This window comes from Schistocerca cancellata, chromosome 3 (genome assembly GCF_023864275.1).
Source record: "Schistocerca cancellata isolate TAMUIC-IGC-003103 chromosome 3, iqSchCanc2.1, whole genome shotgun sequence".
NCBI classification, from domain to species: Eukaryota; Metazoa; Arthropoda; class Insecta; order Orthoptera; family Acrididae; genus Schistocerca; species Schistocerca cancellata.
In genome coordinates, this window is record NC_064628.1 from 368,269,480 (window position 1) to 368,294,723 (window position 25,244).

The 25,244-nt window shown below is 40.6% G+C and overlaps 1 protein-coding gene across 1 annotated transcript in view; it reads right to left on the minus strand.

Annotated features, from left to right (window-relative positions):
* Positions 1-25,244, minus strand: part of LOC126176716 (cilia- and flagella-associated protein 45-like) — a 150,462-nt gene that overhangs the window by 55,336 nt on the left and 69,882 nt on the right. Inside the window, exon 5 of the mRNA XM_049923883.1 lies at positions 17,040-17,229. Coding sequence (XP_049779840.1) covers positions 17,040-17,229 — 190 coding nt within the window. The remainder of the gene's footprint in view (positions 1-17,039; positions 17,230-25,244) is intronic.

Here is a 25,244-nt window from a genome sequence, read left to right on the forward strand (position 1 = left end):
TCGGTGGCAGGAGGAACAAGACTTTTGGTCAGGTGAATACAGGGTTATAAATACAAAATCAAATAGGGGTAATGCAGGAGTAGGTTTAATAATGGATAAAAATAGGAGTGCAGGTAAGCTACTACAAACAGTGTAGTGAACGCATTATTGTGGCCAAGATAGTCACGAAGCCCACACCTACTACAGTAGTACAAGTTTATATGTCAACTAGCTCTGCAGATGATGAAGAAGTTGATGAAATGTATGATGAGATAAAAAAAATTATTCAGGTAGTAAAGGGAGATGAAAATTTAATAGTCATGGGTGACTGGAATTCGACAGTAGGAAAAGGAAGAGAAGGAAACGTAGTAGGTGAATATGGATTGGGGGTAAGAAATAAAAGAGGAAGCCGTCTGGTAGAATCATAGCTAACACTTGGTTCAAGAATCATGAGAGAAGGTTGTATACATGGAAGAAGCCTGGAGATACTGATAGGTTTCAGATAGCTTACATAATGTTAAGACAGAGATTTAGGAACCAGATTTTAAATTGTAAGACATTTCCAGGGGCAGATGTGGACTCTGACCACAATCTATTGGTTATGACCTGTAGATTAAAACTGAAGAAACTGCAAAAAGGTGGGAATTTAAGGAGATGGGACCTGGATAAACTGAAAGAACCAGAGGTTGTACAGAGTTTCAGGGAGAGCATAAGGGAACAATTGACAGGAATGGGGGAAAGAAATACAGTAGAAGAAGAATGGGTAGCTTTGAGGGACGAAGTAGTGAAGGCAGCAGAGGATCAAGTAGGTAAAAAGACAAGGGCTAGTAGTAATCCTTGGGTAACAGAAGAAATATTGAATTTAACTCATGAAAGGAGAAAATACAAAAATGCAGTAAATGAAGCAGGCAAAAAGGAATACAAACGTCTCAAAAATGAGATCGACAGGAAGTGCAAAATGGCTAAGCAGGGGTGGCTAGAGGACAAATGTAAGGATGTAGAGGCTGATCTCACAGGGGGTAAGATAGATTCTGCCTACAGGAAAATTAAAGAGACCTTTGGAGAAAAGAGAACCACTTGTATGAATATCAAGAGCTCAGATGGAAACCCAGTTCTAAGCAAAGAAGGGAAAGCAGAAAGGTGGATGGAGTATATAGAGGGTCTACTTGAGGACAATATTATGGAAATGGAAGAGAATGTAGTTGAAGATGAAATGGGAGATATAATTCTGCGTGAAGAGTTTGGCAGACCACTGAAAGACCTGAGTCGAAACAAGGCCCCGGGAGTAGAAACCATTCCCTTAGAACTACTGACAGCCTTGGGAGAGCCAGTCCTGACAAAACTCTACCATCTGGTGAGCAAGATGTATGAGACAGGTGAAATACCCTCAGACTTCAAGAAGAATGTAATAATTCCAATCCCCAAGAAAGCAGGTGTTGATAGATGTGAAAATTACCAAACTATGAGTTTAATAAGTCACTGCTGCAAAATACTAATGCGAATTCTTTACAGACAAATGGAAAAACTAGTAGAAGCCGACCTCGGGGAAGATCAGTTTGGGTTCCGTAAAAATATTGGAACACGTGAGGCAATACTGACCCTACGACTTGTCTTAAAAGCTTAGAAGCTAGATTAAGGAACGGCAAACCTACGTTTCTAGCATTTTTAGACTTAGAGAAAGCTTTTGACAATGTTGTCTGAAATACTCTCTTTCAAATTCTGAAGACGGCAGGTGTAAAATACAGGGAGCGAAAGGCTATTTACAATTTGTACAGAAACCAGATGGCAGTTATAAGAGTCGAGGGACATGAAAGGGAAGCAGTGGTTGGGAAGGGAGTGAGACAGGGTTGTAGCCTCTCCCCGATGTTATTCAATCTGCATATTGAGCAAGCAGTGAAGGAAACAAAAGAAAAATTCGGAGTAGGTATTAAAATCCATGGAGAAGAAATAAAAACTTTGAGGTTCGCCGATGACTACATCTACATCTACATTCATCTACATTTATACTCCGCAAGCCACCCAACGGTGTGTGGCGGAGGGCACTTTACGTGCCACTGTCATTACCTTCCTTTCCTGTTCCAGTCGCGTATGGTTCGCGGGAAGAACGACCGTCTGAAAGCCTCTGTGCGCGCTCTAATCTCTCTAATTTTACATTCGTGATCTTCTCGGGAGGTATAAGTAGGGGGAAGCAATATATTCGATACCTCATCCAGAAACGCACCCTCTCGAAACCTGGCGAGCAAGCTACACCGCGATGCAGAGCGCCTCTCTTGCAGAGTCTGCCACTTGAGTTTGTTAAACATCTCCATAACGCTATCACGGTTACCAAATAACCCTGTGATGAAACGCGCCACTCTTCTTTGGATCTTCTCTATCTCCTCCGTCAACCCGATCTGGTACGGATCCCACACTGATGAGCAATACTAAAGTATAGGTCGAACGAGTGTTTTGTAAGCCACCTCCTTTGTTGATGGACTACATTTTCTAAGGACTCTCCCAATGAATCTCAACCTGGTACCCGCCTTACCAACAATTAATTTTATATGATCATTCCACTTCAAATCGTTCCGCACGCATACTCCCAGATATTTTACAGAAGTAACTGCTACCAGTGTTTGTTCCGCTATCATATAATCATACAATAAAGGATCCTTCTTTCTATGTATTCGCAATACATTACACTTGTCTATGTTAAGGGTCAGTTGCCATTCCCTGCACCAAGTGCCTCTCCGCTGCAGATCTTCCTGCATTTCACTACAATTTTCTAATGCTGCAACTTCTCTGTATACTACAGTATCATCCGCGAAAAGCCACATGGAACTTCCGCACTAGCTACTAGGTCATTTATATATATTGTGAAAAGCAATGGTCCCATAACACTCCCCTGTGGCACGCCAGAGGTTACTTTAACGTCTGTAGACGTCTCTCCGTTGATAACAACATGCTGTGTTCTGTTTGCTAAAAACTCTTCAATCCAGCCACACAGCTGGTCTGATATTCCATAGGCTTTTACTTTGTTTATCAAGCAACAGTGCAGAACTGTATCGAACACCTTCCGGAAGTAAAAAAAAATAGCATCTACCTGGGAGCCTGTATCTAATATTTTCTGGGTCTCATGAACAAATAAAGCGAGTTGGGTCTCACATGATCGCTGTTTCCGGAATCCATGTTGATTCCTACATAGTAGATTCTGAATTTCCAAAAACGACATGATACTCAAGCAAAAAACATGTTCTAAAATTCTACAACAGATCGACGTCAGAGATATAGGTCTATAGTTTTGCGCATCTGCTCGACGACCCTTCTTGAAGACTGGGACTACCTGTGCTCTTTTCCAATCATTTGGAACCTTCCGTTCCTCTAGAGACTTGTGGTACACGGCTGTTAGAAGGGGGGCAAGTTCTTTCGCGTACTCTGTGCAGAATCGAATTGGTATCCCGTCAGGTCCAGTGGACTTTCCTCTGTTGAGTGATTCCAGTTGCTTTTCTATTCCTTGGACACTTATTTCGATGTCAGCCATTTTTTCGTTTGTGTGAGGATTTAGAGAAGGAACTGCAGTGCGGTCTTCCTCTGTGAAACAGCTTTGGAAAAAGGTGTTTAGTATTTCAGCTTTACGCTTGTCATCCTCTGTTTCAATGCCATCATCATCCCGGAGTGTCTGGTCATGCTGTTTCGAGCCACTTACTGATTTAACGTAAGACCAGAAATTCCTAGGATTTTCTGTCAAGTCGGTACCTAGTAATTTACTTTCGAATTCACTGAACGCTTCACGCATAGCCCTCCGTACGCTAACTTTGACATTGTTTAGCTTCTGTTTGTCTGAGAGGTTTTGGCTGCGTTTAAACTTGGAGTGAAGCTCACTTTGCTTTCGCAGTAGTTTCCTAACTTTGTTGTTGTACCACAGTGGGTTTTTCCTGTCCCTCACAGTTTTACTCGGCACGTACCTGTCTAAAACGCATTTTACGATTGCCTTGAACTTTTTCCATAAACACTCAACATTGTCAGTGTCGGAACAGAAATTTTCGTTTTGATCTGTTAGGTAGTCTGAAATCTGCCTTCTATTACTCTTGCTAAACAGATAAACCTTCCTCCCTTTTTTTATATTCCTATTAACTTCCATATTCAGGGATGATGCAACGGCCTTATGATCACTGATTCCCTGTTCTGCACTTACAGAGTCGAAAAGTTCGGGTCTGTTTGTTATCACTAGGTCCAAGATGTTATCTCCACGAGTCGGTTCTCTGTTTAATTGCTCAAGGTAATTTTCGGATAGTGCACTCAGTATAATGTCACTCGATGCTCTGTCCCTACCACCTGTCCTAAACATCTGAGTGTCCCAGTCTATATCTGGTAAATTGAAATCTCCACCTAAGACTATAACATGCTGAGAAAATTTATGTGAAATGTATTCCAAATTTTCTCTCAGTTGTTCTGCCACTAATGCTGATGAGTCAGGGGGTCGGTAAAAGGAGCCAATTATTAATCTAGCTCAGTTGTTGAGTGTAACCTCCACCCATAATAATACACAGGAACTGTCCACTTCTACTTCACTACAGGATAAACTACTACTAACAGCGACGAACACTCCCCCATCCTTTCTAAACACCATCTGTACCTTTGTAAAAATTTTGGCAGAATTTATCTCTGGCTTCAGCCAGCTTTCTGTACCTATAACGATTTCAGCTTCGGTGCTTTCTATCAGCGCTTGAAGTTCCGGTACTTTACCAACGCAGCTTCGACAGTTTACAATTACAATACTGATTGCTGCTTTGTCCCCGCATGTCCTGACTTTGCCCCGCACCCGTTGAGGCTGTTGCCCTTTCTGTACTTGCCCGAGGCCATCTAACCCGAAAAACCACCCAGCCCACGCCACACAACCCCTGCTACCCGTGTAGCCGCTTGTTGCGTGTAGTGGACTCCTGACCTATCCAGCGGAACCCAAAACCCCACCACCCTATGGCGCAAGTCGAGGAATCTGCAGCCCACACGGTCGCAGAACCGTCTCAGCCTCTGATTCAGACCCTCCACTCGGATCTGTACCAAAGGTCCGCAGTCAGTCCTGTCGACGATGCTGCAGATGGTGAGCTCTGCTTTCATCCCGCAAGCGAGACTGGCAGTCTTCACCAAATCAGATTGGCCGGGAGCCAGAGAGGATTTCCTCCGATCCATAGCGACACACATCATTGGTGCCGACATGAGCGACCACCTGCAGATGGGTGCACCCTGTACCCTTCATGGCATCCGGAAGGACCCTTTCCACATATGGAATGACTCCCCCCGGTATGCACACGGAGTGCACTTTGGTTTTCTTCCCCTCCCTTGCTGCCATATCCCTAAGGGGCCCCATTACGCGCCTGACTTTGGAGCTCCCAACTACCAGTAAGCCCATCCTCTGCGACCGCCCGGATCTTTCAGACTGAGGGGCAACCTCTGGAACAGGACAAGCAGCCATGTCAGGCCGAAGATCAGTATCAGCCTGAGACAGAGCCTGAAACCGGTTCGTCAGACAAACTGGAGAGGCCTTCCGTTCAGCCCTCCGGAATGTCTTTCGCCCCCTGCCACACCTTGAGACGACCTCCCACTCTACCACAGGTGAGGGATCAGCCTCAATGCGGGCAGTATCCCGGGAAACCACAGTCGTAGTCCAATCGGGGGATGCGTGGGACGAGCTGGCCGTCCCCGACAAACCCCCATCCGGACCCCCACAGTGATGACCATTGGCAACAGCCTCAAGCTGTGTGACCGAAGCCAACACTGCCTGAAACTGGGAGCGAAGGGATGCCAACTCAGCCTGCATCCAAACACAGCAGTTGCAGTCCCTATCCATGCTAAAAACTGTTGTGCAAAGAACGTCTGAACTAATCTACAGAGAGCGCAAACAAATCGACACAAAATTTAAATGGTTATTAAAATACAAGATTGCCTAGTAAATACAGTAATGCTACCACTTGTGCACTGCTGACACACTGCTCGGCGGCGGAAGGAAACTACGCGATTTTACACTATTCAGGTACTAAAACGCGATTCTATAATACGCCCGAAATTTATGAATTAAACAATGCAAGTACCAAAAACACGCAAAGAAATTAAAAATTAAACTATGTAACAAATGAGTGAGCTAGGAGTATACGACTTGCTGCTGCAGCTGCTTATCCAACGGCGGCAGGGAGCACACTCTGACATTGTAATTCTGTCAGAGACAGCAAAGGACTTGGAAGAGCAGTTGAACGGAATGGATAGTGTCTTGAAGGGAGGACATAAGATGAACATCAACAAAAGCAAACCAAGGATAATGGAATGTAGTCGAATTAAGTCGGGTGATGCTGAGGGAATTAGATTAGGAAATGAGACACTTAAAGTAGTAAAGGAGTTTTGCTATTTGGGGAGCAAAATAACTGATGATGGTCTAAGTAGAGAGGATATAAAACGTGGACTGGCAATGGCAAGGAAAGCATTTCTGAAGAAGAGAAATTTGTTACCATCGAGTATAGATTTAAGTGTCAGGAAGTCGTTCTGAAAGTATTTGTATGGAGTGTAGCCATGTAAGGAAATGAAACATGGACGATAAATAGTTTAGACAAGAAGAGAATAGAAGCTTTCGAAATGTGGTGCTACAGAAGAATGCTGAAAATTAGATGAGTAGATCACATAACTAATGATGAGGTATTGAATAGGATTGGGGAGAAGAGAAGTTTGTGGCACAACTTGACTAGAAGAAGGGATCGGTTGGTAGGACATGTTCTGAGGCATCAAGGGATCACCAATTTAGTACTGGAGGGCAGCGTGGAGGGTAAAATCGTAGAGGGAGACCAAGAGATGAATACACTAAGCAGATTCAGAAGGATGTAGGCTGCAGTAGGTACTGGGAGATGAACAGGCTTGCACAGGATAGAGTAGCATGGAGAGCTGTATCAAACCAGTCTCAGGACTGAAGACCCCAACTACAACAACAATCCAATGGATGGATCACAATCAACAGAGTCACAATCCCTCACTTTATGAGGCACTGTCGAGACATGATAATCTGACACTGACAGTCTACTGAATAGGAAGTGTACCCCACAATTTTTCTCACCTTTGCAGCCAACTAGATATGAAGAAAATTTTTTCTACTATTAAGATTTGGTTCAACTTTATGTAAAGTACCACTGTATTGGTACATGTTAGAGGCCTTGGCTAGGGTGGCAGTTTAGACTGAAGAAAAGAGATTAATAAAGGACTAATCAGCAAACCTCTCCAAGGTACTAGCTCCCAAGTGAAATAGAAGGAAGTGAAACTGAGGAAATAATATTTTTGATATTAACAAATTAACATTCCAGACTAACTTCCATTTTCCTACATTTTGTCTCTTTTCAACTCAGTATCCTCATCCACTACAAAAGATTTTTGGCATTTCTAAAGTTCTTTAGATGAATGTCCAAAGCTCTTGGATTTGCCTTTGTGATAAAGGTCTCACACACCTTTTGATATCTGTGACACTAAATGTCACTTCCACTGTTTTTTTTCTGTATCTTGTTTCTGACTGAAACTCCAACATTCTGATTTGTATGATCATAGTGGCTATAGCTGCATTAGATTTGAAGACTATAATGTATTTTCTCATTATTTTACACCTCCATCATTCAATCATATTGGGAGGAGAATTCATTTCACAATACACTCTTTTTGGTTTGTTAGTTATTTACTTACACGTTCCATATATGTTTATGATAAAGACTAGAATGTGGTATGAGTCATTTTTTAATGTGTAGTGAACCTATTAAAATACCATATTTGTCGTTAACAGTCACTTAAACTAGCATTATGTCCAATTACGTTCCACAAATCATCCAACCTGTGTGGAAGGGGTTGATGACAGACAGAGACAATACCTTTATATATTTATGCATGTGGGGTTGAGGGGGGGGGGGGGGTGGCAGCATCCACTGATCTATTGTGATATACATAACTGATGTATGATAAGTGGAATATCTGTGACCTGACCACAGACTCCAGTGTGTTCTTAGCTTCAAAGCAGAACAGACATATATCTTTTACGGTGCAATAAAGCATTGTTATAGTTCTGTATCATGTCATACCTCAATTATATTGTACCCACACCATACAATTTCTGCATTGGCAACCCACAATGATTGAAATTGTGCCAAATATGTACTGAACTAGATACTACACAACAACAATGAAGTCCACATGTAACCATCATGTGCCGAAATTCACATGCTACACTGATGTTTTCCTTTATGGACAGTGTAATGATTCTCAGCTGGCTCTCTGACTGTTACTAGACATCAACTGTGCAAGTGATGTGCTTCAGTACTGTGGTTCAACTTACAACATTAGAGCTGAACAGAAAAAACAACAAACCATTTACTAAGGGGCCACATTGCCACATCCATCTTGCAACTGCTGAACTACAGCATTCTGTTGGCTTGGATTCAAGCACTTTTGCCATAATTCAATGTCTTCATGGACAACACATGAACAACTACATCAAGAACACTTCACCAAATACCAACAATGTATTCATACCACTGGCAACAGTGCTGGTGGCCATGCACTGCGGTACCAGCTTCACCATTCTTAATTCCACCCAGAAGTCAAGTCTGACCAACACCACCAAACTACCAGAAAATCTGACATCACAATGCTCACCTGGAGTGATGACTAATGCATGACATCAACAAATCATTCCTTCCCTGTATTCACTGACACAGAACACTGCTAGTCATGCTATACCTGACCTTACACAGATCACTACCCTTCATGTCACACTCATGCAACCACATTATACCACTGACATGACTGCACCCACATCTGTGCAAAACATGGACTACCAAATCGCACCTGCACTGTCGTAACATGCCACCAACCCCACCATGCTTACACTTGCACAGGGACTCCTAACTGCATCACACTAAGTAACTATGCCCCACAAACCACCTTCTCCAAGTGAGCCCAATTTGACGACAATGTATGCAACAGTTGCCTGTCTTGTGACTACTCAATAGTGCCTGAAACAAGTTCAGGTATTCAAGAAGACTATTCTAGTCATTTCAAGGCTCCACACAGTAGCAAATCTTCTCTCACTCAACCTACAATGACTGCTACCAGACTTTACATCTCCGAATTTCTCATCGACTTGGACTCTGATGAGCATTCTACAAAGCTTCCACCTCTGCTGGTCCCAATTCCAAGGACAATGTTTTCAAATATGCTGCCTGCCTCATTCCCTCTGATGAACAACCTGTGGCAGGTATAAGTTCTGACATCAACCCTCTACTAATTGATGGCTCATTGACAAAGGACTAACCTACGACATTTTAGCCACACTAAGCTACCAGATCATTGATCACAGTGCACAAATTGATGACCCAAGCTGTACAACAATCACCATCTCGCCACCTCACATGGACATTCTCTGTTAAGGACAGCACAAAACCAGACCTAGCAATAGTCTTTTTATGCTAATTCCACCTCTCCTTGGTCATACGACAAGCCACACTTCTGTAGTTCCATAACAACATGGGAGAACTGCCGTAAGTCAGTAACAACTTGCCACAATATTTCGGCACAAAGTCTTTTGGCCATCTTCAGGTGAGTACAGCTGTAGAAGTACTGGCGAATACGTGCTGAGCTCTCCTATTTAAAGCCAAAGGGGGCTGCATTGCGCATGCGCTGCGCATGTACTGTTTAGCGTGCGCGTTCACAACTCCGTGCACTGCGCCTGGCGCCCTCCGTGGTGAAAACTTGGCATTTCGATATAAGATTGATCTTCATCTTTATACCCATAATTACGTTGGCTACGAAGTTTCTCTACAACGGGATTCCAAGCGGAATTTAACTGGTAACCGCTATCTCGATTGATAAGAGTCCCGCTGTCTGACAATTTTATTTCTATGGATTCATTTATAATTGAACTCCAGAAATTTGATGTTTGAGCCACAATTTTTGTATCATTGTAATTCATAGAGTGGCCAGTAGAAATGCAATGTTCAGCGATTGCGGACTTGGTGGGTTGGAGAACGTGAGTATGCCACTTGTGTTCCACAATATGTTCCTGCATCGTTCTTGTTGTCTGCCCTATATATGACTTGCCGCAATCACACGGAATCTTTTGACACCTGATTTACGTAGGCCCAGGTCATCCTTAACGGATCCCACCAGTGATGATATTTTAGGAGGAGGGCGAAAGATGACTCTAACTTGATGCTTCCTCAATATTCTACCTATCTGTGATGAGATGTTCCCAATAAAAGGTAGATAAGCCGTTGACCTGAAGACCTCTTCTTCTTCCCTGTTGCGTCGTTTGTAGGACTGCATAGCTCTGTTCACTTGCTTAGTTGAAAAGCCATTCATCACGAATACTTTTTGCAGGTGTTTCAGTTCCGCTTGAAGACTGTCGACGTCAGATATAGTATGGGCACAGTGGATTAAAGTTTTAAGGACACCCATTGTTTGTGCCGGATGGTGGCAACTGGTAGCTTGCAGATACAAATCTGTATGGGTCAGTTTCCTATATACCGAATGACCAAGTGTGCCATCATTCTTGTGCCGTACCAGAACATCTAAAAATGGGAAACAACCATCTTTTTCAGTTTTCATAGTGAACTTAATATTTTCATGTATGGAATTCATATGATGTAAAAATTCCTGAACAATCTGACGGTGTCGCCATGGGGAGTCCTTTGTCTCCCCTGGTGGCAAATGTTTTTATGGTAGATTTTGGAGAGAGAGCTCTCAACTCTGCCACTTTTAAACTGACAGTGTTTTGGGGATATGAGGATGACACCTTTATAGTACGGCCTCATGGCGTGGACCGTCTCCAGGAATTTTTACATCATATGAATTCCATACATTAAGAAACTGCAAAAGATGGATGTTTGCCATTTTTAGATGTGCTGGTACGGCGCAAGAATGATGGCACATTTGGTCATTCGGTATATAGGAAACCGACCCATACAGATTTGTATCTGCAAGCTACCAGTTGCCACCATCCGGCACAAACAATGGGTGTCCTTAAAACTTTAATCCACTGTGCCCATACTATATCTGACGTCGACAGTCTTCAAGCGGAACTGAAACACCTGCAAAAAGTATTCGTGATGAATGGCTTTTCAACTAAGCAAGTGAACAGAGCTATGCAGTCCTACAAACGACGCAACAGGGAAGAAGAAGAGGTCTTCAGGTCAACGGCTTATCTACCTTTTATTGGGAACATCTCATCACAGATAGGTAGAATATTGAGGAAGCATCAAGTTAGAGTCATCTTTCGCCCTCCTCCTAAAATATCATCACTGGTGGGATCCGTTAAGGATGACCTGGGCCTACGTAAATCAGGTGTCAAAAGATTCCGTGTGATTGCGGCAAGTCATATATAGGGCAGACAACAAGAACGATGCAGGAACATATTGTGGAACACAAGTGGCATACTCACGTTCTCCAACCCACCAAGTCCGCAATCGCTGAACATTGCATTTCTACTGGCCACTCTATGAATTACAATGATACAAAAATTGTGGCTCAAACATCAAATTTCTGGAGTTCAATTATAAGTGAATCCATAGAAATAAAACTGTCAGACAGCAGGACTCTTATCAATCGAGATAGCGGTTACCAGTTAAATTCCGCTTGGAATCACGTTGTAGAGAAACTTCGTAGTCAACATAGTTATGGGTATAAAGATGAAGATCGATCTGATATCAAAATGCCAAGTTTTCACCGCGGAGGGTGCCAGGCTCAGTGCACGGAGTTGTGAACGCGCACGCTAAACAGTACATGCGCAGCGCATGTGCAATGCAGCCCCCTTTGGCTTTAAATAGCAGAGCTCAGCGCGTATTCACCAGTACTTCTACAACTGCACTCACCTGAAGATGGCCAAAAGACTTTGTGCCGAAATATCGTGGCAAGATGTTACTGACTTAGGGCAGTTCCCCCGTGTTTTTATGGAACAATCAGTATGCCGGGAAAATTTCAAACATCACATCACACTCCTGTACTTTAAAAAGGGCTGCTGCATCCCAGGACCTTTGCCATCAAGACAAACAACAGGAAGACTATCATACAACCATCGACACACCCAAGCAGTGTGCCTCCTCGGCTGAAGAGCTCTTGGTGATTCACCAACATCACACTGACTGCTGTGCATCACTGGACACATTCCGTATGAGGAACATGTTGCTCCTGCAAAGTAATGAAGGTATATCTACTGCCCTCACCCAGATGTGCAAGCAGCTCATGATCTTGTCACTTAACTGTCATGACAACAAGAGTGGGAGCACATGCATGGCCCCAGTCTCACCGATCAGTCACGTCCACCCAACATCCAACCATACTCACTCCCCACTCCAATGAGTCACACCCACCCAACATCCAACAATGCTCACTCCTCAGTCTTCCCAGCATGCACATTGCCACTGACACTGAACACACAGCAAAGCACACATATTAGTACAACATGCCCTGCCTCGCCATACGCCTACCCTGCTGCTGGCATCATTGGGCACACCCCTCCAGCTCTACAGCACACCATTGCCACATCTTTTCCACACGACTCTCCACCATGTAGCTCAACTGCAGCCTGCAGCTGATTTTCATATGACAACACTGAGTCCACTGGTAATGTTTACCTGTTTTGTGTTTGACAACAGCTACCACAGTCTCATGATGCCTCACCATTGACACCCTGCCCCCACCTCTTTGGTCATACCACCGGCATCTGTGTGGTCACACTGGGTGTTTCCACATCAGCTTCAGCCAAACCACCTGTTCAGCACTCATACTTCACCCACTGTGACTTTGAGAGATGATCCAATTGTGTTTCATGAAAGTGACAGCCAGGGCACGACTAGTCATGTGCATCTGGACAACATCACTTAGAGAAATGTTTTTGTCATGACTATGGAAGTCCCAGCCATGGCATGAGCAGTCATTCACATCAGTACCCACCATTGAAGCAGTCACTGATCCCACTTTTATCTCCCCTCCAGTGCTCCACCATGTAGGAAGGAGGAGGGGGAGAAGGGGGGCGGGCGTGGGCTCTGTGGGAACATTCACTGGGATATACATCACTGACATCACAAAGTTACAAAAAATATTATTTTTCATAACCAGTTATTGCCTTTCCTGTAGACTTACCCTGTTCTCTCCCTTCAGTCAAGGATATGGCTGATGTTCTTAATGAACCCATTGACTGCTACAAATGTACCTGCTGCATTCCAAGGAGAGTGCAGCTTTGTTGTCACACTGCTACCATAGCTGGGAGACTATGTTCCAGGCATGCTATCTTTGTACTGGTTCTGCCTTGTGGTCTGGCTCCCCTGAGTTGAATATTCCTGGTGTGTTGGGCATGACAATTTTGTTTGCTGATCTGGGTTTAAATGCCCCCTATAGAAAATAAATATAGTTCCTATAACAACTTAAATTTTTCATTTTATAACTTTGGGAATAAATTATTGCATAAACAGACACAGAGGTATGCCAATACTGTTTCATGCCTATGTTTTTAATATGATGTTAGAAGCCTATGTCAAAAGTGGTGTGTCACTTTGTATTCATCTCCATAAGTTAGTGTTCTTTCATAGTTAGTCTTCAATAAAGCTGCTGTTCTATATTCACAACTATAATAACTCATGGAAAGGATGGCCCTATCAGTGATATAATTCTAATACATCTGCAATCATTAGGAATCACACTAATAACTTATTTGCTCAGAATTAGCTGATTCTATTCACAAATTGTCAGTGACTTTGTTGAGCACACATGCGGTTCACTAATAAAAAAAATTATCATCCGATTTTAAGAAAACTATTTGGTGAAAAAATTTTATTCTTTCACATCTTACAGTATGAGATCTTCTCTCGATAAATGGCTGAACTTCCATTTGTTATTCATCTTAGTTACTGTGCTGCATCACATTAAATAAGACACTGAATGAAATTTTAAGATTTTTGCACAGTAGACTTTGCATATGGTTTATTTTATAACACTAATTGCAGCATACAAAATACAGCTAACATTTTGAAACTGTATTTAAAGCTGAAAGCAGACTGATATATCTCACCATTCTCAAGATATTAGTTTTTATTTCTATGGTTGGGTCATACAAACTGTCAGCGATGTGCTTGAGTGGACTTGTTGACCAATATGAAATACATATCATTCAATATTATGAAAACTATTTAGTGGGAAAAAATTTGATTCTCTTGCATCTTAAAGTATGATTTATTCACACAATAAATAAGTTAACTTCTTTTCATTATTTGTCTTAGTGCTACATCCAATCAAATGAAGCATTGCACAATATTTTAAGATTTTTGCAGAGGTAAAAATACAATGAGAAGACTTTGTGTATGGTTCATTTTATGACACTGATTACTGCATACAAAATATAGCTAACATTTTTAAATTGTATTTAAAGGTGAGAGCAGAGTGATATACTCAAGATATTCTCAAGATATTGGTTTTTGTATTTACGAGCAGAATGCACCCATCGTGCGCAGAGTTCTGTCCATGCACAACATGAATCACGTGGTTGTAACAGCCATCATATTTCATAAATGGTTCAAGATATTGAAACAAGAAACAAGGTTTTTTTGCAAATGACAGCATGCAAAAAGATGTGATATATTGGCATTTGATTAAGACTCTAAGCTACTTTTGTCTAATGAGATATAGACATAACTATAATTTTTTCTGTTGGAAAGATGTATTTCTCTTAAAAGCATGTAATACCTCATCAAGAAATAATATTGTGGCATTGCACACATTAATATTTATGATATTCTATGTGGGATACTCAACTTTAATTGAGAGCTATTTGTTGTTATGTCACAAGATGTAATCACTATGTAGCTAAATTTTTAATTATTTCAGTTTCAATCAAGATCTTTTGTTTATTTACAACTTTTAGAATGCATTATAGCAACATGTACTGATGTCAGCTTGCCAACTAGCCTCTCCAGCAACACTATTGGAATGGTTTTTATATGGAGGAATCTGATACTCTGCTTAAGTTTCTTTTATCCGTGATGCCAAGTACCAGGAGTACTTGCCTGTCACCATCTACATGATTTATTCCTCTGTACAACTACATTGGCACTTCTACTTCTACTTCTTTCAATGTTAATAATACATAAAGAGCGCAGCAGCCAATGAACATAGGTCAAATGATGGAAACCCAGTGAGCACTCAGGGTGGAAATACAGCTACTTGGCTGCTCTATCTGGCCACTAAATGCCTCATGCATTACTGCATCTGGAGCTCAGAAGGACCCAAGCAGCTGGCTGTGTTAACAAGTCAGGAGCACAAAGGCAGTGACAAGGAGGTGTACATATACATATCTAGAGCACCTAATGGAAGGATGAAAGGCACATATACGGGCATCCAGAACACCCGGGGACAGTAACAGTGGCATGTATTAACACGTCCAGAGAAGTCAAAGGGTTTTCCCTATTGAGTCACATCTGTTCCACTCGTTTCCTCTCTTCTTCCAGACAAGATATCCTATGGCATCAATTTATAAGCTGTCCATTTGTGTCTCTGTTGTTTCTACTCAGAAAAAATATATTTTTCCATAATTGATCATAACTAATGTTATTTGTGTAAAATATACAACTCTATGGATCTGTAACCCAATTCCACCATAGGTCTACAATAATAGAGGAAGCATCATACATAGTTAACTAATTAGGAAAGAGAAGAGTTTGTTCAACTTCATTCTGGGAAATAGCAGAGGTAACAGATTGTGTAAAAGTGTTGTGAAGAAACAAATGTGGTGCTGATAAATAAATGTTCAAGAAGGATCTGCAAAGAGAGCCAAGTTTTATTTGGCAGCTAATATATCTTCCCAAGAAACAGGATGCCACAAGGCAGTACTCAAAGGATGGCTGAAAAAGTTATCTTCCCATATGCCAAATGACTAGCATAGCTGTGACATGCAGATGACTAACAACAAAATAGTGTCTTAGTACTTGAGAACATATGAAGATAACTCGTGATTGAATAAAAGAAGCATGCATCCCCTTTTCATCAACACAGATCTTACAAGGACAATCAGCTGTTGGGAGATATAACCACACTAGAGATAACAAGAAAAACCCTTGCTTTAATAGACTGTGCAGGAATTCCTCATTCAAAAAGCTGAAAGAAAGTAGGAGGAAATAAGAAATAATGCAACTTAACTGATGGACAGATAAAAGAAATAAAGCAGCATTGAATTCGGGGATTGACACACCAGCTCAGATATAGTGTCCTGGCCAGCTACATTGTACTGGCAGTGCATTTAGTACTCGCCATTAGCATAATGCAACTCCAGGAAATGAAATTTCTCCTGTGGGTACAAAACAGTACCTCTAAGAAATCAGATATGATAAAATTTAATAGGACTGTAAAAGATGCTCAGAATTCCATGCAAATTGGGACACAATATTATTGCAATCCTACTCTACAATGTACAGTGGTATCCCATATTAACAATATGAGTACACATTAATAAGTTGCTTTTCAATATTACTTATCATCACAAATTTAATTCAAGTATTTTTACATAAACAAAAAGAGTTAAGGCATAGTGTTAATGTTGCATGCACATGCAGCCTACACATTAAAAAAATTATAGCACTCAAGCTATTTACCACACATGGGAAGAAAAACTCATTGTTTGATGCAGAAATATTTATTCTATGGCCACACAATGTAGTTAAGCTAAAAAAAGCCTGAAAAGGAAATGTAAAATATATACAGTAACTCTGGAATGCTTCATGAAAATGTCCACTCAGTTTCTTCTCTAAATTGTATTTATGTGTTTTCATAAGAGACAAATATTAAATAATTTTCTTATGCCTGCCCAGCTTCCTGACCCACCTCTCTGCAGGTCTGCCCCACCCAGCCCACACACAAAAGATACACAAAAACACCTTCGAGTTGTTTTGATCTGTTTGTCATTTTTTAACTACACAGACAAGTCAGCTGTATCAATATCATAACAAGCATGAATTTTGATCACTGTGTAGACATAAAGTATTTTATTTGGTTCTCTTTTATGTATGTGTTATTTACATTACCTCTTCAATATATTTTGCTTCTTTAAGTCTTTCAGATTCATTATCTTTCATTTGCTTCATAATCTGTTGTACATATTCGTATTTTTGACAATATTTCTTCTCTTTTTGACGCTCTTCTTCTTTCAATCCTCTTAAACGTTCTTGTTCCATCATATGGTCCAGCTTCAGTTCATTCTCTTCTAGCTCCTTCCTGAAGGGAGAAATTTTGCAGACCATTAAATAATACACTTAAACAAATGCTTCATAGATTTATGCTAAATAAAATTAGAATTAACTATGATCATTATGCTGTCCAAATAAATAGAGAAATCCTAGAATACCAAGTACATGTAAACAAATTCTCTCTCTCTCTCTCTCTCTCTCTCTCTCTCCCTCCCCCCCCTTATTTGCACAAACACACACACACACACACACACACACACACACACTTGTGCTGGCATACTAGATACTGCGAAATCATCATCAAGGCAGTCAAGCAACACTTTTTATGCATTTTGTGCCACTGAAATGAATCTGGTGAATATGTGTACATATAGGAACGTGATACATGAGCAATGAAAATTGCTAGGTTTGGGCAGGCTGAAGGATTCTGCTCCAATGAAATATTGCAATTAATACATCTCACAACACTTAAAAAATGACTGGATGTAGTTTTGAGTTTGACAACCTTTTGTTACTTTGAACACATGACAGCTGACTAGAAGAAATGGACTACAACATACACTGAACCATTTGTATGTAATTGTGCAATTTATCTATTAAATTCATTTGTAGTTTTCTTCTTTCTTTACAAATATATTCTCAGTGTTTAATTTTTTAATCTTCACTTACCATAAGCATCTTACTCAACTAACGAATTTATGAAAAGATGGATTCTTGCCTCTGGTATTCAGTGATAACAATGTGAAAAATTAAAAATGGAAGCATAATCAAATTGTTACTACTACGAGGGTTATTCCAAAAGTAAGGTCCGATTCGCCGTAACTATTGAAATTTGGCGCCAATGACAAAACACGCATGCGCGCCGACTCCCGGCAAGCCTTGCGCGTCAAACGCCGCCATTCGCTTTGTTACTGTTGCTGAGTGTAGTTCACAGTGTCACTTTACAATGTTTAAGACAATTGATCAGCCCGCCGATTGTGAAGTAAGGGCAGTGATACGGTTTTTGTCTGCAAGAAACAATTCAGCAGCGGAAATCCATCGGCAGATTACTGAAGTGTACGGTCCTAACATAATGAGCGACAGTAAAGTGCGCAAGTGGGTGCGAGCTTTTAATGAAGGACGGGATAATGTGCACGATGAACCACGGTGTGGCCGACCATCAGTGATTTCAGACGATTTGGTCAATGCGGTTGACAAAAAAATTCGTGAAGATCGCCGATTCACTATTACAGACGTAGACATGCATTTTCCGAATGTGAGTAGAACAACTTTGTACAGAATTGTGTCTGAACATTTGAAGTTTCACAAATTGTGTGCCCATTGGGTTCCCAGGCTGCTTACTGAGCCCCAACGAATGAAAAGAATGGCTTTTGCTCTTGATTTTTTGGAGCGATATCATAAGGAAGGTGACAGTCTTTTAGACAATGTTGTCACAGGGGATGAGACATGGGTTTCTCACATCACTCCAGAGTTTAAACGTCAGTCAATGCAATGGCGTCACACGTCATCGCCAGTCAAGGTCAAGGCAAAGCAGACAATCTCAACACGTAAGGTTATGGCGACTGTGTTCTGGGATAGACGTGGAGTATTGTTAGTCGACTTTATGGAGAGAGGAACAACGATTAATAAAGCCGCCTACTGCGCTACCCTGACTAAACTTCGACGTGCAATCCAGAATAAGCGACGTGGTCTTTTGTCGTCTGGAATCTTGTTGTTGCATGACAATGCCAGACCCCACACTGCAAATGAAACGCAAGCTCTGATCAAGAAATTTGGATGGGAACAGATGGACCATCCTCCTTACAGTCCGGACCTGGCGCCAAGTGATTTCCACCTGTTCCGTTACTTAAAGGAGTTTCTCGGCGGCAAGCGCTTCGACACAGATGATGAAGTGAAAGAAGCAGTTAAGGACTGGTTATCGTCACAGGCGGCCGATTTCTATAACATGGGCATTCAAAAGCTTGTTGAACGATGTGACAAATGTTTAAATAAGTATGGAAGTTATGTAGAAAAATAGATAAAGATGTAAGGAATGTAAATAAAACAATTGTTTTGAAAAAACATTTTAGTTTTGATTTTTTTTTTATAACCGGACCTTACTTTTGGAATAACCCTCGTAAATTACACCAAATGGTGTTTCTAACTTACTCTTAGGAGTTCATTAATATACTCCGGGTCATCCAAGAAATCCCAATAGATTTCAAACTTTATGTAAATTATAAGATTTTACACTATTCTCAAACACAATTCAGCAGTGACAATAAGATTAAAATTTTAGCTATGAACCACTTATAGGTCTATTCAGACATCATCTGAGCTGTATCTGGTAAGGTAGAGTTTGGACCACTGAACTGTATGCTTGTGTCTTCAGAATACCCAACAGTTTTTGAATCACCTTTTAAAATCTTTGGGAGATCAACTCACACAGTTTACAATTTCACAAATAAAGAACTGAAATCCTGTTCTTCACATATGTGCAATGTATTCAGTTGCATATGCAACTCATTGCTATCACAGGAGATTTTTTTGAAATTGAATGAAATAAGTTATTGTCAGACCCCTTCACAAGAAAGGTAGTAAGATAGATATTAATAACTACTGACCAGATTCTCAAAGGCACTGGACAAAATTATGCAAGCAAGAACCATAATACACCTCTATGAAAATAAAATACTTAGCCAGTCTCAGCTAGATTTTCAAAAGGATCTCCCATCATAACATGTTGTTTTTTAATTCACAAATCAATATAACATAATGCTTTAGTGACAAAATATTGACAAATGGTATTTTCTTTCACTTGCCAAAAACACTTGGTTGAGCAGTTCACAGTATTACCCCAGGGAAGCTCAAATATTATTGTACCAGAGGCCTTGCAGCTTCATTCTAACTTCATTCTAACTAAATGGATGCAGAGTGTTGTATTAAGAAACTTAGGGAGTGTACACAGTGAAAAAGCAGCTTTAGGATGGGGAATAATGATTACAGGTGTACCAAAGGGCTCGATATTTGGTCCGCTCTTGTTCTTGTTATTTAAAAATGATCTTCCATCATATACCCGAGAAGCAGAAATAGTTCTCTTTGCTGATGATGCAAGTATTATAATCACACCAAATGGAGTAGTTTCAACACTAGAAAATGTGAATGACTTATCTCGAAAAGTAATAACTGGCTCTCTGCAAACAGACTGTCACTCAATTTAGACAAAACACAAGACATGCAATTCAGTATTACACAAGGCCTGACCACACTATTAGAAATAATTCATGAGGGTGAATCAGTAAATTACACATAATATTCTAAATCTTTCTTTGTTTATATTGATAAGATCCTGAACTGGAAGTCACATGTTACAGACTGTTTTAAACATATAAACTTTGAAGCTTTTGCATTATGAGTAGTATCAGATTATGGAGATGAAAATGTCAAAAAGTTGACTTACTTTTTCTACTTTAATTCCCTAATGTCTTATTGTACCATATTCCGGAGTGACTCACCACTGAGGAAATAAGTGCATTTTCCATACAAGTTTGTGATAAGACTAATATATGGTGTACATTCTAGAACATTGTGCAGAAAGTTCTTTAAGCAGTTGAGCATACTGACATCAGTCTTAGATTAGCCTACATTTACTCATAAATGCAGTTTGTTATCAACAATCAGCCAAAGTTGAAGACAACAGTAACACTCATAAAAATAACAGTAGGAAGAGGAATGATCTATACTATCTATCACTCAGCCTTAGTTTGATATACACACAGTCTAACAAAAAAAAAAAAAAGTGAGGCACTCACAAGGAGAGGAGAAAATGGAATGAAACTTTACGAGTTGAGAGGTTATGTGATGTTATTTCAGTGATAACAAAATCAAGGCAAATTTATACAGATCTTGGAGTATGGGCCCATACCCTCTGGCTGCATGCTCTGATTTGGTTGGGAACAGCATCATTAAACTATTGCATCCTCTCCGAGATAAGGTAGCCCACAATTGTTTAACTGGTCCTTCATATCCTGGATACTAGGTCTGGAACAGAGTTGACATCCAAGCTGGTCCCAAACATATTCTATCAGGGACAATCTGGGGATCTTACTAGCCAAAGGGGTACCTCAACATCACACACACAGTTCACAGAGATATGTGCCACATGCGGACAAGCATTGTACTGTCAAAAAATGGCAGCACAATGCTGTTGCAAGAGAGGTAACACATGAGGAGGACACAGGATGTCTGTGACATAATACTGTAACATTAAAGTCCATGACCCGAAGTCATATCCAATGGTTTCCCTAACCATGACACCAGGAATAGCACCACCATGCCTCTCAAAAGTGTTGGAAGAACGGCATCTCTTTCTAACTCACCACTATGCTTATCAGTGATGGTCATCCAGTGTAGTGTAGAACCATGTTTCATCACCAAACACAATGCAATGCTGTTCAACAGAATTCCATGCTTCTCAGTCACAACACCATCCCAAATTCAGATGTGTGTGTTGTGATGTTAATGGCAGCTATTTATTTAGCACTACTTTTACTAAACAGATGTACAGCACAAGGTAAAGGTATAATGACTGCACTTATATTTTAGCAATTTTGCAGTGGATACAATACACAGAAACAAAAGACTGCATCAGTTACAGCCACTTACTACTCCCTCCCCAGTGACAGTGTTTGTATATTTCTTTGGGAAGTGCGCTGTGTGACCAGAACATGTACAAGTTCTGGCTTGGTTGTGATACTATGAAGGTTTGATGATTGGAGCTGTTTGTTTACTTGAAGTTGACATGGGTGATCTGGGATTCATACTCTTCAGCAGAAAGTCTGATTTAAGTGTGTTAATGGAGATAGTCATCTGATTATGAGGTGTTTCAACAGCAAAGTGCTTTTAAGAGTGTGAATGTCCGAGACATTGTCCATCATAGATAGGTTGTAAAGGTGTATCTTATGGATAAAAGTGAACAGGTCAGGAATTCAGTATAGATGAAAACAGATGTTGTAGCATGATGTCAAACACTTACTGGATTATGTGATGCCATGTGCTTTTTGGGGTGAAGTAATGATGTAGAATGAAAAAAATCAACTGGAAGTATAGCTCTCATACCCTAAGTCATCCCTGGTGCAGTGGTGTTATATTATGGAGTCACACAAGCACAGAGACCCATTAGAAAAGTTAGTAGCTTGTCAAGCCAGTCATTTGAAAGTCAGACTCTTAATGTTGCCTTGATGTTGTGATGCCACTGTTCATCCATGGTGTTTAATGTTGGATGGCAACCAGTGGTTTTGATGTGGTGTATACCTATGGTCGTGTCAGGTAAGTGAAGTACTGACAACCAACCTGTCATCTTCTGTAAGTGGTGATGATTTTTTGGATTTTGAGTGCGAGTACTCGCGTCTGCTCAGGCACGTGCTCGCGAGCAGGTGCAAGGTCGCGGAGTAGGGAGGGAGGGGAGGGAGGGGAAATGCGAGTGCACGTTTGAATGTGATCTCGCGTTCTTAGCAGATTTAACTAGCCATCTGAATGCTTTGAACATTTTACTACAAGGTAAAGATCTACTAATTACTCATTTCATAGATCAAATACGAGCTTTTAAAATGAAATTGACACTTTGGGTGAGTCAGCTGGAAACAGGAAACCTAGCTCATTTTCCTAAATTATCATCCATGCAAGATGTTCACAAAGACTGTGAACGTTATTCACATAGTTTAGTTGATCAGCGCTTTCAAGATCTGACAGCACTAGACAGTGATTTTGATCTGTTCTCTCCATATTCAGCAAATATTTAAGAGATTCGTCCTGAGCTGCAGCAAGAAATTATTGACCTGCAGTGTGACAGAGAATACAGAGACAAATTTCAGAACAAGAAAAACATTTGGGAATTCTACAGACACTTCCCTCAGGATAGATTTCCTCGTTTGCACAAACTGGCGGCTACAATAATATAAATGTTTGGTTCCACGTATGTTTGTGAACAACTGTTCTCTGCAATGAAATGTAACAAGACGCGCCTGAGAAACGCATTGTCTGATCAAAACTTAAACTGCACGCTGCGCCTAAAATGCACAGAACAATTACTCCGAACATAGACGCAATTGTAAAGGGCAAAAAGTACAAGATAACCAAGAATCCCACACTTCAGTGACACCTTTTATTGTGTAACAGTTCACAAATTAATGCGAATGTAGAGGCATACACTAAGCTAATAAAATTATGTGGCATGTGTACATTCTCCTTTATTTGTTTCATTTGTCGCAGTAATAATTCGTGAGTGATATCCCTGCAGGTGGCCGTGGATTTACATTGACTGGCGGCAGCTGTTGTGTGCCCCATGTGACTTTCCCCACTCTCCGCTCTGGTCCGGTAGTGGGGGTAGCGTGCTCGCGCTGCTCCGTGCTCGCGCCTTGCTGCTCACAGCTTGCTCCGCGAGCACGTATGTTGTGAAACCCTGCTCTAAAGGATGTTCTTCAGTGGAACTGCCATTGGCCAACATTTAAACCTGTCAATCCATTTTAAGATATATGTGGAGATATATCTGAGAGCAAGTTAATGGTTGCAGCAGGTCAACAATCTTGTAATGGAGTTTATATTTCTTTGCATCAGCTACAGCTACTGGTGCAATGTTTGCTCAATGTGACAAAGTGATCACTGAATTTGGCAACCAATTATTTGAAAGTGTTACCATTTCCGTCAAAGCTATTTTCTAGAACTCACTTTCATTTGTATCACTATTTTTGTTTGTTTCTTGTTTGATAATGTTTTAAATATTCTTGGATGGTTTTATTTTTGTGCATAGTGATGTGTTTTATCATATGTTTGTTTGCATGGCCATCTTCCACAGCAGCTGTTACAATCTGTTAATATAAGTTATCCGTCTTGAGCTGACTGCAATTTAATTAAAAAGAATTACACCAGATGCATTTCACTTTTATTTTTAAAGCATCTTCCTTGGTTATTGGTGTTTCTTTACATATTCTGCTACTTCCCTCCTTGCTAGCAGTGGTTGGCATCCAAAGGCTTCATTTCACATTTGCACTTAGAAGTTTTTGCCTTTCTGCAGTATTTCCTGTGCTGCATTATTTACATTTCACTTTCTTAATGTGAATGGGAAACAATTTAAACAGTTTAAGAAAGTGAAGTGTAAATAATGCAGGGCAGGGAATACTGCAGAATGGCAAAAACTGTCAAGTGCACGTGAGAAATGAAGCCTTTCGATGTCAACCGCTGCTAGCAAGGAGGGAGGGAGCAGAATATGTAAAGAAACACCATAACCACAGATGACGCTTTAAACATAAAAGCGAAATGTATCTGGTGTAATTCTTTTTAATTAAATTGCAGTCAGCCAAAGATGGATAACCTATAGTAACAGATGATGTGTTTCACTTTCTCAAAAATGTACTGGTAGATTTTACAATACTGGTGGTCATGGATTTTCAACTCTTGACAAACAATTATACTCTGATTCAGATATGGGTCTCTTCTTCTCAAACAAGATACTTTAATCACAGAAATTATCTATCACTTAACCTCGCTTCTGTTCAATTTTAACCTTGTCTGTTTTAGGGGAAAACAAGACTGAAAATGCTGTTTAAGAAACAGTTAAATTCTGCTTCTACACTGTATGCTTTGTAAACTTCTCCCCAGCATTTTTCCTGTAACTTGTCTGTAAACAACATGGTCGAATCATTGTTTACCATCCTGCAATACTATCCTTTTCTTTTATCATCCATCTGAAACTAATCAGTATATTTTATGGCCAACATTTCACAATTATTAGTTATTTTGTACTTCAAGCATTGCCAGTTTGAATTTAGCCATAGCACTTCCACACAGTATCCTCAACAGAAGGTTACCTTAGTGTAGTGATAACGTTGGACAGTAGAACAAATGAATCGATCCATGCAGCAATGTGCAGGGTATGTTGGCTAAGCTGCACAACTTATTAGGTGGAAGGAAACAGCTGAAAGTGTATGTTGTTAATCTACACATTCGTTTGTTGGCAATATTTCCAATTTTATTTACGAAAGTGTTGTAAGGCGCCACTGTATCACG